The following is a 12,326-nucleotide window of genomic DNA, read 5'->3' on the forward strand; positions in this document are numbered from 1 at the left end:
ATGGTGGTGGTGTGTGATGCCCTATATCAATTCTCTTGCCGCTCGGAGGCAGTACAGGGAACAATATTAGGCAGCTGCATTTTAGCTCCAGATCTGAAATGTGCCCAGGGCTTTTGGGGGTATCTGGATCTGGGGTTTTAGTCCAGGTCCATCTCAATGAGTCTTAAATAGCGGTATTGGCCTCTGAAGGTGCTTTGCCGCTCTGGCTGGAGTGGGGAGCTCATGCTACTCCAGTCCCAGGGAACTGTGTCCGCTCGCTGGCTGTGAGCTCCCTGCAAGGGCTGCCGTCCCTGTCAGCGTGAGTCACGGCAGGGGAAGAGAATGTAGAACTAATGTGAAGGACAAAAATGTAACCGAAGCTGTGAGTGCATCACAGGAAAATCTGTTGTAGTTTCCTCTCTGCCACCCTCCTCCCCGAGCCTAAATAACCTCTCTCTCCTTCAGGGATCCCAGAGGACTCCAAGGTGGAGGCCCCAGCCTTTACGGATGCCGTCCGCATGTACCGGCAGTCGAAGGAGCAGTACGGCACCTGGGACATGCTCTGTGGCAACGAGGTCCAGGTGAGGGCGAGAGGGGTCTCCCGGCCCAGAGCTGCACAGCTGCTTCTCCCGCAATAATTTGGCCCCAGCCAGAAGGGGAATGGTTTGGAGCCTCCAAATCAGCCTTCTGAATGGATTGAGATTACTCAGGGTTGGGGGTAGGGTGACCAGATGTCCCTATTTTATAGGGTCAGTCCCGATTTTTGGGTCTTTTTCTTATATAGGCTCCTATTACCCCCCCCATTCCCATGCTGATTTTTCACACTTGCTGTCTGGTCACCCTAGCTGGGGGACTAAGCGGCTGCTGAGGGAGTGGAGCTGGCATCCCTGCTGGGTTAGACTGTCCAAAGCCTTGAGGCTTGGCTGCATTGCAGGGCGTGGCCCATCCGACGTCCCCCCGAAGGGATAAACCGCTGTGACTTTGCTCTGGCAGCTGGTCTCTTGGGGAGAACTGGCTTAGTCATGTAACCCTCCAGGCTGGGGAAAATGGCGCCATTCCAGGGAGGGCTGGGGGGAAGCCTGGGATGTGCATGCTGCTTACGTGCCAGCCCCGTGTCACTGCTGAGTGGGTGTTATGCTAGGGTAGAGGTCACTGGCAGCTCCTGGTCCTTCCTCCACCTCTGCCTGGTGCTGTTGGATGCCTGGAGGCCCACTGCAGCCTGTTCCCCCTTGATCTCCAGCCCAGCTTGCAAATGTGTCTTCCCTCTCGTAGACACTTCTCTTTCTGCTGGTGGGAGTTGTATGGGCATGAGGGAGGGATGAACGGATTCCACCACCGAGCTGCCGTGGCAAGGCGTCTAAGGCGTCTGCTGGTTGCGGAGGTCCTGGGGGATGCTGAATGCCTTCACATGCCCTGCCCAACCTTTCCACAGACAGGGCTGCATTTTGGGGTCCTAGTGACCCGCTAAAGGGAGGAAACATCTTTAGAAAGATCGGCTTTAGCCACCTTTTAAAAAGTGACACCCCCACTCCCCAACCTTCCCCAGACATCAAGAGTGATGCTTAAGTTGGGAAGAGAAGCTTGTGCCCAAGCTGGTATCTTGATGGGGGAGTTTACCGCCTATGCCCTTCCCCAAGAAATGCTGCTCAGATGCTGCATCTGGCTCTCCATGAAGACTTGGCTTTAAACCATCTCCTGGGGCTGGGTTGGCATGGAGGGCAAGCTTGTGGAAAGAAAGATTGCATGCTTGATGGCAAGCTTAAGGCAGGGATTGGTACCCCAAATGCTCCTGTGCCCCTCCTCTTTCCCTTGTCACCCCCTTGCTTCACCCCTCCCAGCACACAGGCACCGCTCCTGGCCGTCCTTTACGGGAAGATTGAGAAAGAGAAAGGTGCCTTGGTAAAAGCCATTTCTGACACGCACCCCTCCCAGGACGTTCCATGGGGAGTCGGGCTGCTCTGGCCGGGCAGGAATTCCAGCCGTGGCTGGTTACAACTCAGGGAGCTGGTTGGGCCTCTGCAAATACACAGTTCCCAGCGTTAATGTGAGGGGAAATATCCTCTCTCCCCTCCCCGCCAGTGTCTAGTAGAACCTCCTGGTTGGGGGCAGGGGGAGGAATCCTTGGCAGGGGGGTGCTGGAATCCCCAATGGGGAGGGACGCTGGCAGGCTGTGAAATACAGAGCTGTGAAATACTGGAGCTTAGATTTCAAGGACGTAGCTTTATGGACTCGCGTGATGCATTTTAATATGATCCCCTTGGCATGGTGGAGGCGGCCAGTGGGTGGAGCGCCAAAATCCCACCTGTGAACAGTTCAGGCCTCAGAAGGGACTAGGAAGGTGGTGGGGAGGGGTGGGTCGACGCCTGGGTTTAGGAACCCAGCCAATCGGAAGGTGGGCAGAAGGCTGAACGTGGAGGAAATGGGCAGGGAGGCGTCAAGCCAAACCTCTGGGAGGGAGGGACCTAAGCCAAGCAGAGACTGTCACTGATGCGGTGAGCGCCTACCCCGTAATGCAATGGGAACGTGGATGAGATGCAAAGGGCAGTGTGGCCGATGGCTGCCACAGGCACCAAGGCCAGGTTAGCTTGCACATGAACTGACTCCCATTCCCCGAGAGAACCATGAGCAGCTGCTCTGAGCCGAAGCTCTAATCATGATGCTCCCCGTGTTTGGTGGTGGGAGAACATCTTCGTTAGCTTCCTGTGCACACGTCCTTCATGTGCACACAACCACATCCGGCCAGCCCCTTCCATCGGAAACTGGCTTCGGTCCTTGCAGATGCGCAGGGTGGATCCACCAGCAGATGTCTCCAGCAGGACCGTCCACCTTCCTGGGTTGGTGGAGCCATCCTAGCTAGCAACCGGAGCACCGTCTTGGGCGCCACTCAGACTTGAGCGGCACAGTGTGCCCCTTCTGAGCCACGAAAGACCCTTGTGCGGGACGAGGAAGCAACTCCCCGTACAGAACCTGTTCCCGATGCTCTGTTGGGATATGGGGCCCGGATGCTGCTAGGGCATCAGAAAAGGATTTGTGGCCCAAAGGGGCTCTCTCTGCTACAAAACAAATTGTAAGGAGCACTTCATCAGTGCTTCCGAACTGCTGGAGGGAGGCCATTAGCATGTGTTCTGGAGAGATCGTTTCAGGCCAAGAGCCCTCATGGTGGGCCTTGATCTAGATGGAAGTACCATAGCCACTGAACAAAGCATTAGATGCACAGGAGAAGGTGTCACGTAAGAGTCTGGAGCTGCATATCATGAGGTGGGGAAGGAGGAAGTTCCCGGCTGGGAACAAACAGGCAGCCTGGGAGGAAGAAGATGGGTTGGGAGGCGGGGAGAGCAGAGAGCCCAGCGGTGGAAGGACAGCTAACAGCCATGTGAGATCTAGTCACTAACAGCTTCCTCGCTCTGCTCCTCTAGGTCTTGAGTAATCTGGTGATGGAGGAACTGGTCCCAGAACTGAAAACCATGATCGGCCCCAAGCTGAAGGGCAAGGCCCAGGAGAGGCAGAGACTCTGGATACAGGTTAGTGCAGGGGTCGGCAACCTTTCAGAAGTGCTGTGCCAAGTCTTCATTTATTCACTCTGATTTAAGGTTTCACGTGCCAGTCATACATTTTAACGTTTTTAGAAGGTCTCTTTCTATAAGTCTGTAATATATAACTAAACTATTGTTGGATGTAAAGTAAATAAGGTTTTTAAAAAGTTTAAGCAGCTTCATTTAAAATTAAATTAAAATGCAGAGCCCCCCGGACTGGTGGCCAAGACCCAGGCAATGTGAGTGCCACTGAAAATCAGTGCCATAGGTTGCCTACCCCTGGGTTAGAGAGAGAGAGTGTGTGTGTGTGTGTGTGTGTGTGTGTGTGTGTGAGAGAGAGGGGAGGAAGGAAGTGGTGGTAAGAGGCCAGGGCAGCATGGGGTGAAATCATACCTATTTGCATGCACTGGTTGAAATGTTCCTGTATGGATGACACACTCCAGAAATTGGTGCTGGCTGCTGGGAAATCCAGGACTGGATTCTGACAGCTTTCGGAATGGGTCCCCTTGCCTTGGGTGTGGTGCCTTGACTCTGCTTCCTGCTGGCTTGTGTGAATCACCTCCCTGATTCACCCACTTCTCCCCGAGGGCGCAGGGAAACAAGCGGTCCATATGCCTCTCTGCTAGTTTTATCAAGCTCCCCGTCACAGGTGTAAACAGCCTATTTCTCAACCTCCCACTTACCTTCTGATGCGTGCAGAACATGCGGCTTTTGTGGTGCTGGCCACCCCCGCGGGGAAGGAAGTATAGCCTTGCAAACACTCAGCCACAGCTAAGCCAGCAGCGTGGCTCGTCCCAATTATATTTAGCAAACCATTTTTAGACCAACACAGGCTAAATCTGGCATGGACCTACGGTCTTATACAAACCAGCTTGTTCTAAAATTTTGAGAGCAATAGAAATGTTTCCATGAGACATTCTCTACAAAATTCCACTTGAAACCTCCTTTAAACAAACAAACAGTGCCCCTTAGCTGTAACCACTCAGACGCTGCAACCCTGAGCTAATGCATGAGAGGGGAAGCAAAATAGACCGGGAACCACTTTGTCCTCCAGGGCCAAGGTGAAGATTGCAGATTTCCAGCATAAAACCTGAGGATCAAATTGGATTCTTATTTCATTGTATCAAGTATCAGAGGGGTAGCCGTGTTAGTCTGGATCTGTAAAAGCAGCAAAGAGTCCTGTGGCACCTTATAGACTAACAGACGTTTTGGAGCATGAGCTTTCGTGGGTGAATACCCACTTCGTCATATGCATGTAGTGGAAATTTCCAGGGGCAGGTATATATATGCAGGCAAGCTAGAGACAATGAGGTAGGTCAATCAGGGAGGATGAGGCCCTGTTCTAGCAGTTGAGGTGTGAAAACCAAGGGAGGAGAAACTGGTTCTGTAATTGGCAAGCCATTCACAGTCTTTGTTTAATCCTGAGCTGATGGTGTCAAATTTGCAGATGAACTGAAGCTCAGCAGTTTCTCTCTGAAGTCTGGTCCTGAAGTTTTTTTGCTGCAGGATGGCCACCTTAAGGTCTGCTGTAGTGTGGCCAGGGAGGTTGAAGTGTTCTCCTACAGGTTTTTGTATATTGCCATTCTAATATCTGATTTGTGTCCATTTATCCTTTTCTGTAGCGACTGTCCAGTTTGGCCGATGTACATAGCAGAGGGGCATTGCTGGCATATGATGGCGTATATAACATTGGTGGACGTGCAGGTGAATGAACCGGTGATGGTGTGGCTGATCTGGTTAAGTCCTGTGATGGTGTCGCTGGTGTAGATATGTGGCAGAGTTGGCATCGAGGTTTGTTGAATGGATTGGTTCCTGAGCTAGAGTTACTATGGTGTGGTGTGCAGTTACTGGTGAGAATATGTTTCAGGTTGGCAGGTTGCCTGTGGGCGAGGACTGGCCTGCCACCCGAGGCCTGTGAAAGTGTGGGATCATTGTCCAGGATGGGTTGTAGGTCCCTGATGATGCGTTGGAGAGGTTTTAGCTGGGGACTGTATGTGATGGCCAGTGGAGTCCTGTTGGTTTCTTTCTTGGGTTTGTCTTGCAGTAGGAGGCTTCTGGGTACATGTCAGGCTCTGTTGATCTGTTTCCTTATTTCCTCATGCGGGTATTGTAGTTTTGAGAATGCTTGGTGGAGATTTTGTAGGTGTTGGTCTCTGTCTGAGGGGTTAGAGCAGATGCAGTTGTACCTCAGTGCTTGGCTGTAGACAGTGGATCGTGTGATGTGTCCGGGATGGAAGCTGGAGGCATGAAGGTAGGCATAGCGGTCGGTAGGTTTTCAGTATAGGGTGGTGGTAATGTGACCATCACTTATTTGCACCGTGGTGTCTAGGAAGTGGACCTCCCGTGTAGATTGGTCCAGGCTGAGGTTGATGGTGGGGTGGAAGCTGTTGAAATCGTGGTGGAATTTTTCCAGAGACTCCTTCTCATGGGTCCAGATGATGAAGATGTCATCAATGTAGCATAGGTAGAGAAGGGGCGTGAGTAGACGAGAGCTGAGGAAGCTTTGTTCCAGGTTAGCCATAAAAATATTGGCATATTGTGGGGCCATGCGGGTGCCCATAGCTGTGCCACTGATCTGGAGATATATATTGTCATTAAATTTGAAATAGTTGTGTGTGAGGATAAAGGCACAGAGCTCAGCAGCCAGTTGTGCTGTAGCATCATCAGGGATACTGTTCCTGACAGCTTGTATTCCATCTGTGTGTGGGATGTTCGTGTAGAGAGCCTCTACATCCATGGTGGCTAGGATGGTGTTTTCTGGAAGGTCACCAATGCATTGTAGTTTCCTCAGGAAATCCGTGGTGTCACGGAGATAGCTGGGAGTGCTGGTGGCATAGGGTCTGAGTAGAGAGTCCACATATCCAGACAGCCCTTCAGTGAGAGTGCCAATGCCCGAGATGATGGGGCGTCCAGGATTTCCGGGCTTGTGGATCTTGGGTAGTAGATAGAATAACCCTGGTTGAGGCTTTAAGGGTATGTTGATTTGTTCCGGTGTTAGTGTAGGGAGTGTCCTGAGTAGATGTTGCAGTTTCTTAGTGTATTCTCAGTGGGATCTGAGGGAAGTGGCCTGTAGAATTTGGCATTGGAGAGTTGTCTGGCGGCCTCCTTTTGGTAGTCAGACCTGTTCATGATGACAACAGCACCTCCTTTATCAGCCTCTTTGATGATAATGTCTGGGTGGTTTCTGAGGCTGTGGATGGCATTGCGTTCTGCACGACTTAGGTTATGAGGCAAGCGATGTTGTTTTTCCACAATTTCTGCCTGTGCACGCCAGCGGAAGCATTCAATCTATAGGTCCAGACTGTCATTTCAACCCTCAGGAGGAGTCCATGTGGAGTTCTTCTTCTTATGCTGTTGGTGGGAGGGTACCTGTGTATCAGTGCGCTGTTCAGTGTTGTCCTGAAAGTATTCTTTGAGTCGGAGATGGCGGAAGTAGGCTTCCAGTTCGCCGCAGAACTGTATCATGTTGGTGGGGGTGGCAGGGCAGAAAGAGAGTCCCCGAGATAGGACAGACTTTTCTTCTGGGCTGAGTGTGTAGTTGGATAGATTGACGATATTTCTGGGTGGGTTGGGGGTACCACGGTTGTGGCTCCATGAGGCAGGTAGGAGTTTAGACAGCTTACAGTCCTTTTTCCTTTGTAGAGAGGTGAAGTGAGTAATGTAGATCTCCTGTCTTATTTTAGTGAAGTCCGTTTGTATGGAAGTTTGGTTATTAATGAGAGTCTCCAGGTTGGAGAGCTCTTTTTTGATGTTTTCCTGTTTGCCGTATAGGATGCTGATCAGGTGGTTCCTCAGTTTCTTTGATAGAGTATGGCATAATCTCTCACTGTGGTCTGTGTAGTATGTAGATAGCAGTGGATTTTTTACCTTTAGTCCATTTGGTATGATGTCCATCCGTTTGCATTTGGAAAGGAAGATGATATCTGTCTGTATTTGTGCAAGTTTCTTCATGAGGTTGATGGATTTCCACTCCATACGGCTAAATGCAGTGCCTTGCATGGTGTCAAGTACCAGAGGGGTAGCCATGTTAGTCTGGATCTGTAAAAGCAGCAGAGAGTCCCGTGGCACCTTATAGACTAACAGACGTTTTGGAGCATGAGCTTTCGTGGGTGAATACCTACTTTGTCAGATGCATGTAGTGGAAATTTCCAGGGGCAGGTATATATATGCAGGCAAGCTAGAGATAATGAGGTAGTTCAGTCAGGGAGGATGAGGCCCTGTTCTAGCAACTAGTAACTGCAACTAGTAACTGCACACCATACCATAGTAATTCTACCTCAGGAACCAATCCATGCAACAAACCTCAATGCCAGCTCTGCCCACATATCTACACCAGCGATACCATCACAGGACCTAACCAGATCAGCCACACCATCACCGGTTCATTCACCTGCATGTCCACCAATGTTATATACGCCATCATATGCCAGCAATGCCCCTCTGCTATGTACATCGGCCAAACTGGACAGTCGCTACGGAAAAGGATAAATGGACACAAATCAGATATTAGGAATGGCAATATACAAAAACCTGTAGGAGAACACTTCAACCTGCCTGGCCACACTATAGCAGACCTGAAGGTGGCCATCCTGCAGCAAAAAAACTTCAGGACCAGACTTCAAAGAGAAACTGCTGAGCTTCAGTTCATCTGCAAATTTGACACCATCAGCTCAGGATTAAACAAAGACTGTGAATGGCTTGCCAATTACAGAACCAGTTTCTCCTCCCTTGGTTTTCACACCTCAACTGCTAGAACAGGGCCTCATCCTCCCTGATTGAACTACCTCATTATCTCTAGCTTGCCTGCATATATATACCTGCCCCTGGAAATTTCCACTACATGCATCTGACGAAGTGGGTATTCACCCATGAAAGCTCATGCTCCAAAACGTCTGTTAGTCTATAAGGTGCCACAGGACTCTTTGCTGCTATTTCATTGTAATAATCCAAGGTGGGGAAGGGCTTGTGCTGCTCCCATGAAAGGGGCAGGAGGATGAGACAGGCCTTAGGGAGAAAAGGTGACCTTGTCCCTTAAGGCATTGGAATGGTACTCAAGAGATCAGAGTTAAATTCCTGCCTCTGTCACTAACACCTTGTGTAAACTGTGGCCTAAGCGACTTGCCCTCAAGTGACTGATTTTGGGCGCACAACTCGACACTTTAAAGGGACCTGGCTTTCAGGAAGTGCTAGGGGAGGTATTTGTCCCGCTCGATGCTGGTGAGGCCTTAGCTGGGTACTGCATCCAGTTCTGGGGGTTGCACTTTAGGAAAGCTATGGACAAACTGGAGAGAGTCCAGAGGAGAGCAACAAAAATAGTCAGAGGCTTAGAAAACCTGACCTATGAGGAAAGGTTTAAAAAAAGACCGGGCATGTTTAGTCTGGACCAGAAAGGCCTTCAAATATGTTAAGGGCTGTTATAAAGAGGACGGGGATCATTTGTTCTCCATTGCCACAGAAGGTAGGACAAGAAATAATGGTCTTAATCTGCAGCAAGGGAGATTTCAGGTTAGAAATCTTTCTACCTATAAGGAGAGTTAAGCTCTGGACGAGGCTTCCAAGAGAGGTTGTGGAATCCCCGTTATTGGAGGCTTTTAAGAACAGGCTGGACAAACACACCTGTCAGGGATGGTCTTAGTTTACTTGGTCCTGCTTCAGTGCAGGGGGCTTGGACTAGATGATCTCTCAAGATCCCTTCCAGCCCAACATTTCCATGATTCTATGATCAAGACCAGAAGTGCTAAATAATAGCATGACAAAATTCCAGGCAGAAGACTCCTCCAAGCGTCACAAATTAATAACTTGTACATACAGTAGCACTGTGCAGTCATAACAAAAATATGTATGAATAAAGCACCCCCAGGCACGTGAGCCTGGGGAACTACAGTCCTAGACTTTGCTGCTGCCCTGAGATTTGCTAGCATGGATCCCGGTGGAGTCCTGCCATTTGAACGCAGTGGTGCACAGCAGATGTCTGCACGGATTCCAGTGTAAATCACCACAAGCATACAGTAGAAAAGAGAGAAAAAATATTCAGGTCAGCTGTTTTTAAAAAGAGAAATGAGTGGGTGGGAGTGAACAAAACTCAGAGTTGGATGGAGTCTGGTGCTCTTGCTGATATCAGGAAGCGGCGTCTCCTGAGATGTACTGACCAGCCACCGCGCTGTGACAAGACTTGCTAGGCAGATCTCAGATAGCTAGGCCTTTCCTTGTTAGGGGATCTAATGGCTGCTGCAGACACAATTCCTGGGCATGCTGTAGAAAGTTTATTGCCAGATGTCCCTGCATATCCATGGTTGGGGAGCACTCAGCCACGTGGGTGCGAAGAGATGGCAGGCTGCCTTGCAGGAAGAGGTCAGGAAGGGTCCTGGGCTCACCAAGGTCAGATGGCAACACAGCCTCAGACGTCCCCTGGGATCAGGATGCTGAAGATGCTGTTCCTTTTCCTCCTCTAGATCTCGGATGCTGTCTACAGGCTCGCCTATGACCAGATAAAGGCGCACTATGATGCGGTGGTGACAAAATGTGAGCTGGAGCGTCCCAGAATGGAGAGCACCATTCGCACAGACATGGACCAGATCATCACATCAAAGGAACACTTAGCCAGCAAAATCCGAGGTAGGAAACATGTTGCCCCTTTGGGTGTGTCTACATGGCAAAAAAAAAATAAATAAATTCACCCGCGGCACTAAGTCTTGGAACCCGGATCTGCAGATTTGGGCTTACCAGTGGCACTAGAAGTAGCTGTGCAGATGTTCAGGCTCGGGATCTGATGCCTAAGGAGGGGTCTGGGTTTCTGAGCCTGAGCCCAAACGGCTACCCCCAGCAATAGCCCATTGTACTGGGTTAGTCAGAATCCTGACGTTCCAAACGGCAGTGGTGTCCTGGGGCTAGGAGCCAGAAACGTGACCCGGGGGCGAAGAGGCCAAGTGCTGGAGCCATCCTGTAGTTCACGTAACTCCAGCCTTGCTTTATTTGAAGGCACCATCCCTTATGTCTTTGATTTGTCCCTAAGATGATCACCCGTCCCCTATTTAAAACATGGAATTGAAGCTAATGCTAATTGCATTGTGTGCTGGAGGGCAGGAGAAATGTGCATGAGGAGGAAATACATGATGTGCCAAGGGAAATGATATTTTTCCTAAAATGTCCCTTCAGTTAAAGCGGTGTCGCTTGTTTTTCATGTGGTTTTCCCTTATTTCCCTCCAGCAGAGATGGTGACCCTGCATAGCTCCTTCTATCCTGAAGGATCCCAAGTATTACTAACTAAGTCTGCACTGTTACACTCTCGCCACTTGAGGTGGAACGTGGCATCTGTAACGTACCACAGTGCTGGGCAGGAGGTGAAGCATCCCACGGCAGGGCAGGGGCAGGGCTGACAGCAATGGAATATAGCTACTCAGACTAGAATTTGACCAGGGCTTTGAGACGAGCGCTCATGTTTGTAGGATGCCCTGTGATATCAGGAGCTCATACAAAAGCCAACATCTCTGACAGCACACTGGCCCCATACTCCATACGGGGGAAGGACAGGGTCAGTACTGACTCAGGAGTGCCGCCTACTGAATTGCCAGTAGCACACTCTGCACCCCCACAGGTTTTTCTTGGAGGCATAGGCGCCGACTCTGTGGGTGCTCCGGGGCTGGTGCACCCATGTGGAAAAATTGGTGGGTGCTCTGCACCCACCGGCAGCCAAGCTCCCCGCCCCAGCTCGCCACCGCTCTGCCACCTCCTCCCCTGAGTGCGTCACGTCCCCACTTCTCTGACCAGTACTTGCTGCCGCAAAACAGTAACAAGCTGTGGGAGGGAGGGGGGAGGAGCGGGAATGCGGCGGGAACGTGACGCGCTCAGGGGAGGAGGCGGGGAAGAGGCAGGGCAGGGAATTGGGGAAGGGGTTAGAATGGGGGTGGGGGTGAGAGGGCACGGGCAGAGGTGGAGTCAGGGGAAGGGGGGTCAAGCACCTACTGGTGCCAGGAGAAGTTGGCACTTATGCTTGGAAGATCATCATTCAAGTTCTGTCAAGTATAGCAGAAGAGGGGCTGTGGTTGCAGGCTGATCAGACGTAAGATGGGAAGGGACCTTGTGGGTCTTCAAGTCTAGTCCCCTGCTGTGGTGAGCAACTCTGTCATCCCATTAATAAATTTATCTAGCTCCATCTCTATCCTTTTGGCCCCCACCTGGAAGGGGTGGAGCAGAGCAACTCCTGTCCTTCCCTAGGGTGTTGTCTAGGAGCTGGAGCACCATGCTGGGCTTCCAGGTGGCTCCAAAGCTCAGCGACGAAGGTGGGCAGAGTGGGAGCCATCCCCTGCTCATTGTCTGCCTGTCTCTTCCTTGTCCAGCCTTTGTGCTGCCCAAAGCAGAGATCTGTGTCCGAAACCATGTGCAGCCCTATATCCCTTCCATCCTGGAGGCCCTGATGATTCCCACAAGCCAGGGTTTTGCGGAAGTCCGGGAAGTGTTCTTCAAGGAGGTCACGGACATGAACATGAATGTAATCAATGAGAGCGGGATGGAGAAGCTGGGAGAGGTAAGGCCCCATGGAGAAGGTTGCATCGATGCCCATTGCTGGCCTAGCAGGATGGCCTGGAAGGCCCAGGGGGATGGACTCCGTAGCTGCTGCAGGGGCTGCCGGGGCAGAGGACACTGGGCTGTGTGAATGGGCAGCTTCAAGTGTGGCTTTTCATTCCCACCCCACACACACCTGAATCTAGGAGGAGGCAGAGTGTCAGCCTTGTGTGTGCTCAGGGGAAGCCTGGCCGAGCAGGGAGCGCACTTTCCACCCCCAGTTGTCCTGAGTAAGGCTGGAGCTGAATGGTG

The 12,326-nt window shown here is 51.1% G+C and overlaps 1 protein-coding gene across 1 annotated transcript in view; it reads left to right on the plus strand.

Annotated features, from left to right (window-relative positions):
* The window catches only part of NIBAN2 (niban apoptosis regulator 2), a 101,035-nt gene that overhangs the window by 79,029 nt on the left and 9,680 nt on the right, over positions 1-12,326 (plus strand). Inside the window, exons 6-9 of the mRNA XM_050926339.1 lie at positions 445-560; positions 3,396-3,500; positions 9,965-10,127; positions 11,849-12,036. Of these exons, the coding sequence (XP_050782296.1) occupies positions 445-560; positions 3,396-3,500; positions 9,965-10,127; positions 11,849-12,036 (572 nt within the window). The remainder of the gene's footprint in view (positions 1-444; positions 561-3,395; positions 3,501-9,964; positions 10,128-11,848; positions 12,037-12,326) is intronic.

This window comes from Gopherus flavomarginatus, chromosome 17, assembly GCF_025201925.1.
Source record: "Gopherus flavomarginatus isolate rGopFla2 chromosome 17, rGopFla2.mat.asm, whole genome shotgun sequence".
Classification (NCBI taxonomy): domain Eukaryota; kingdom Metazoa; phylum Chordata; order Testudines; family Testudinidae; genus Gopherus; species Gopherus flavomarginatus.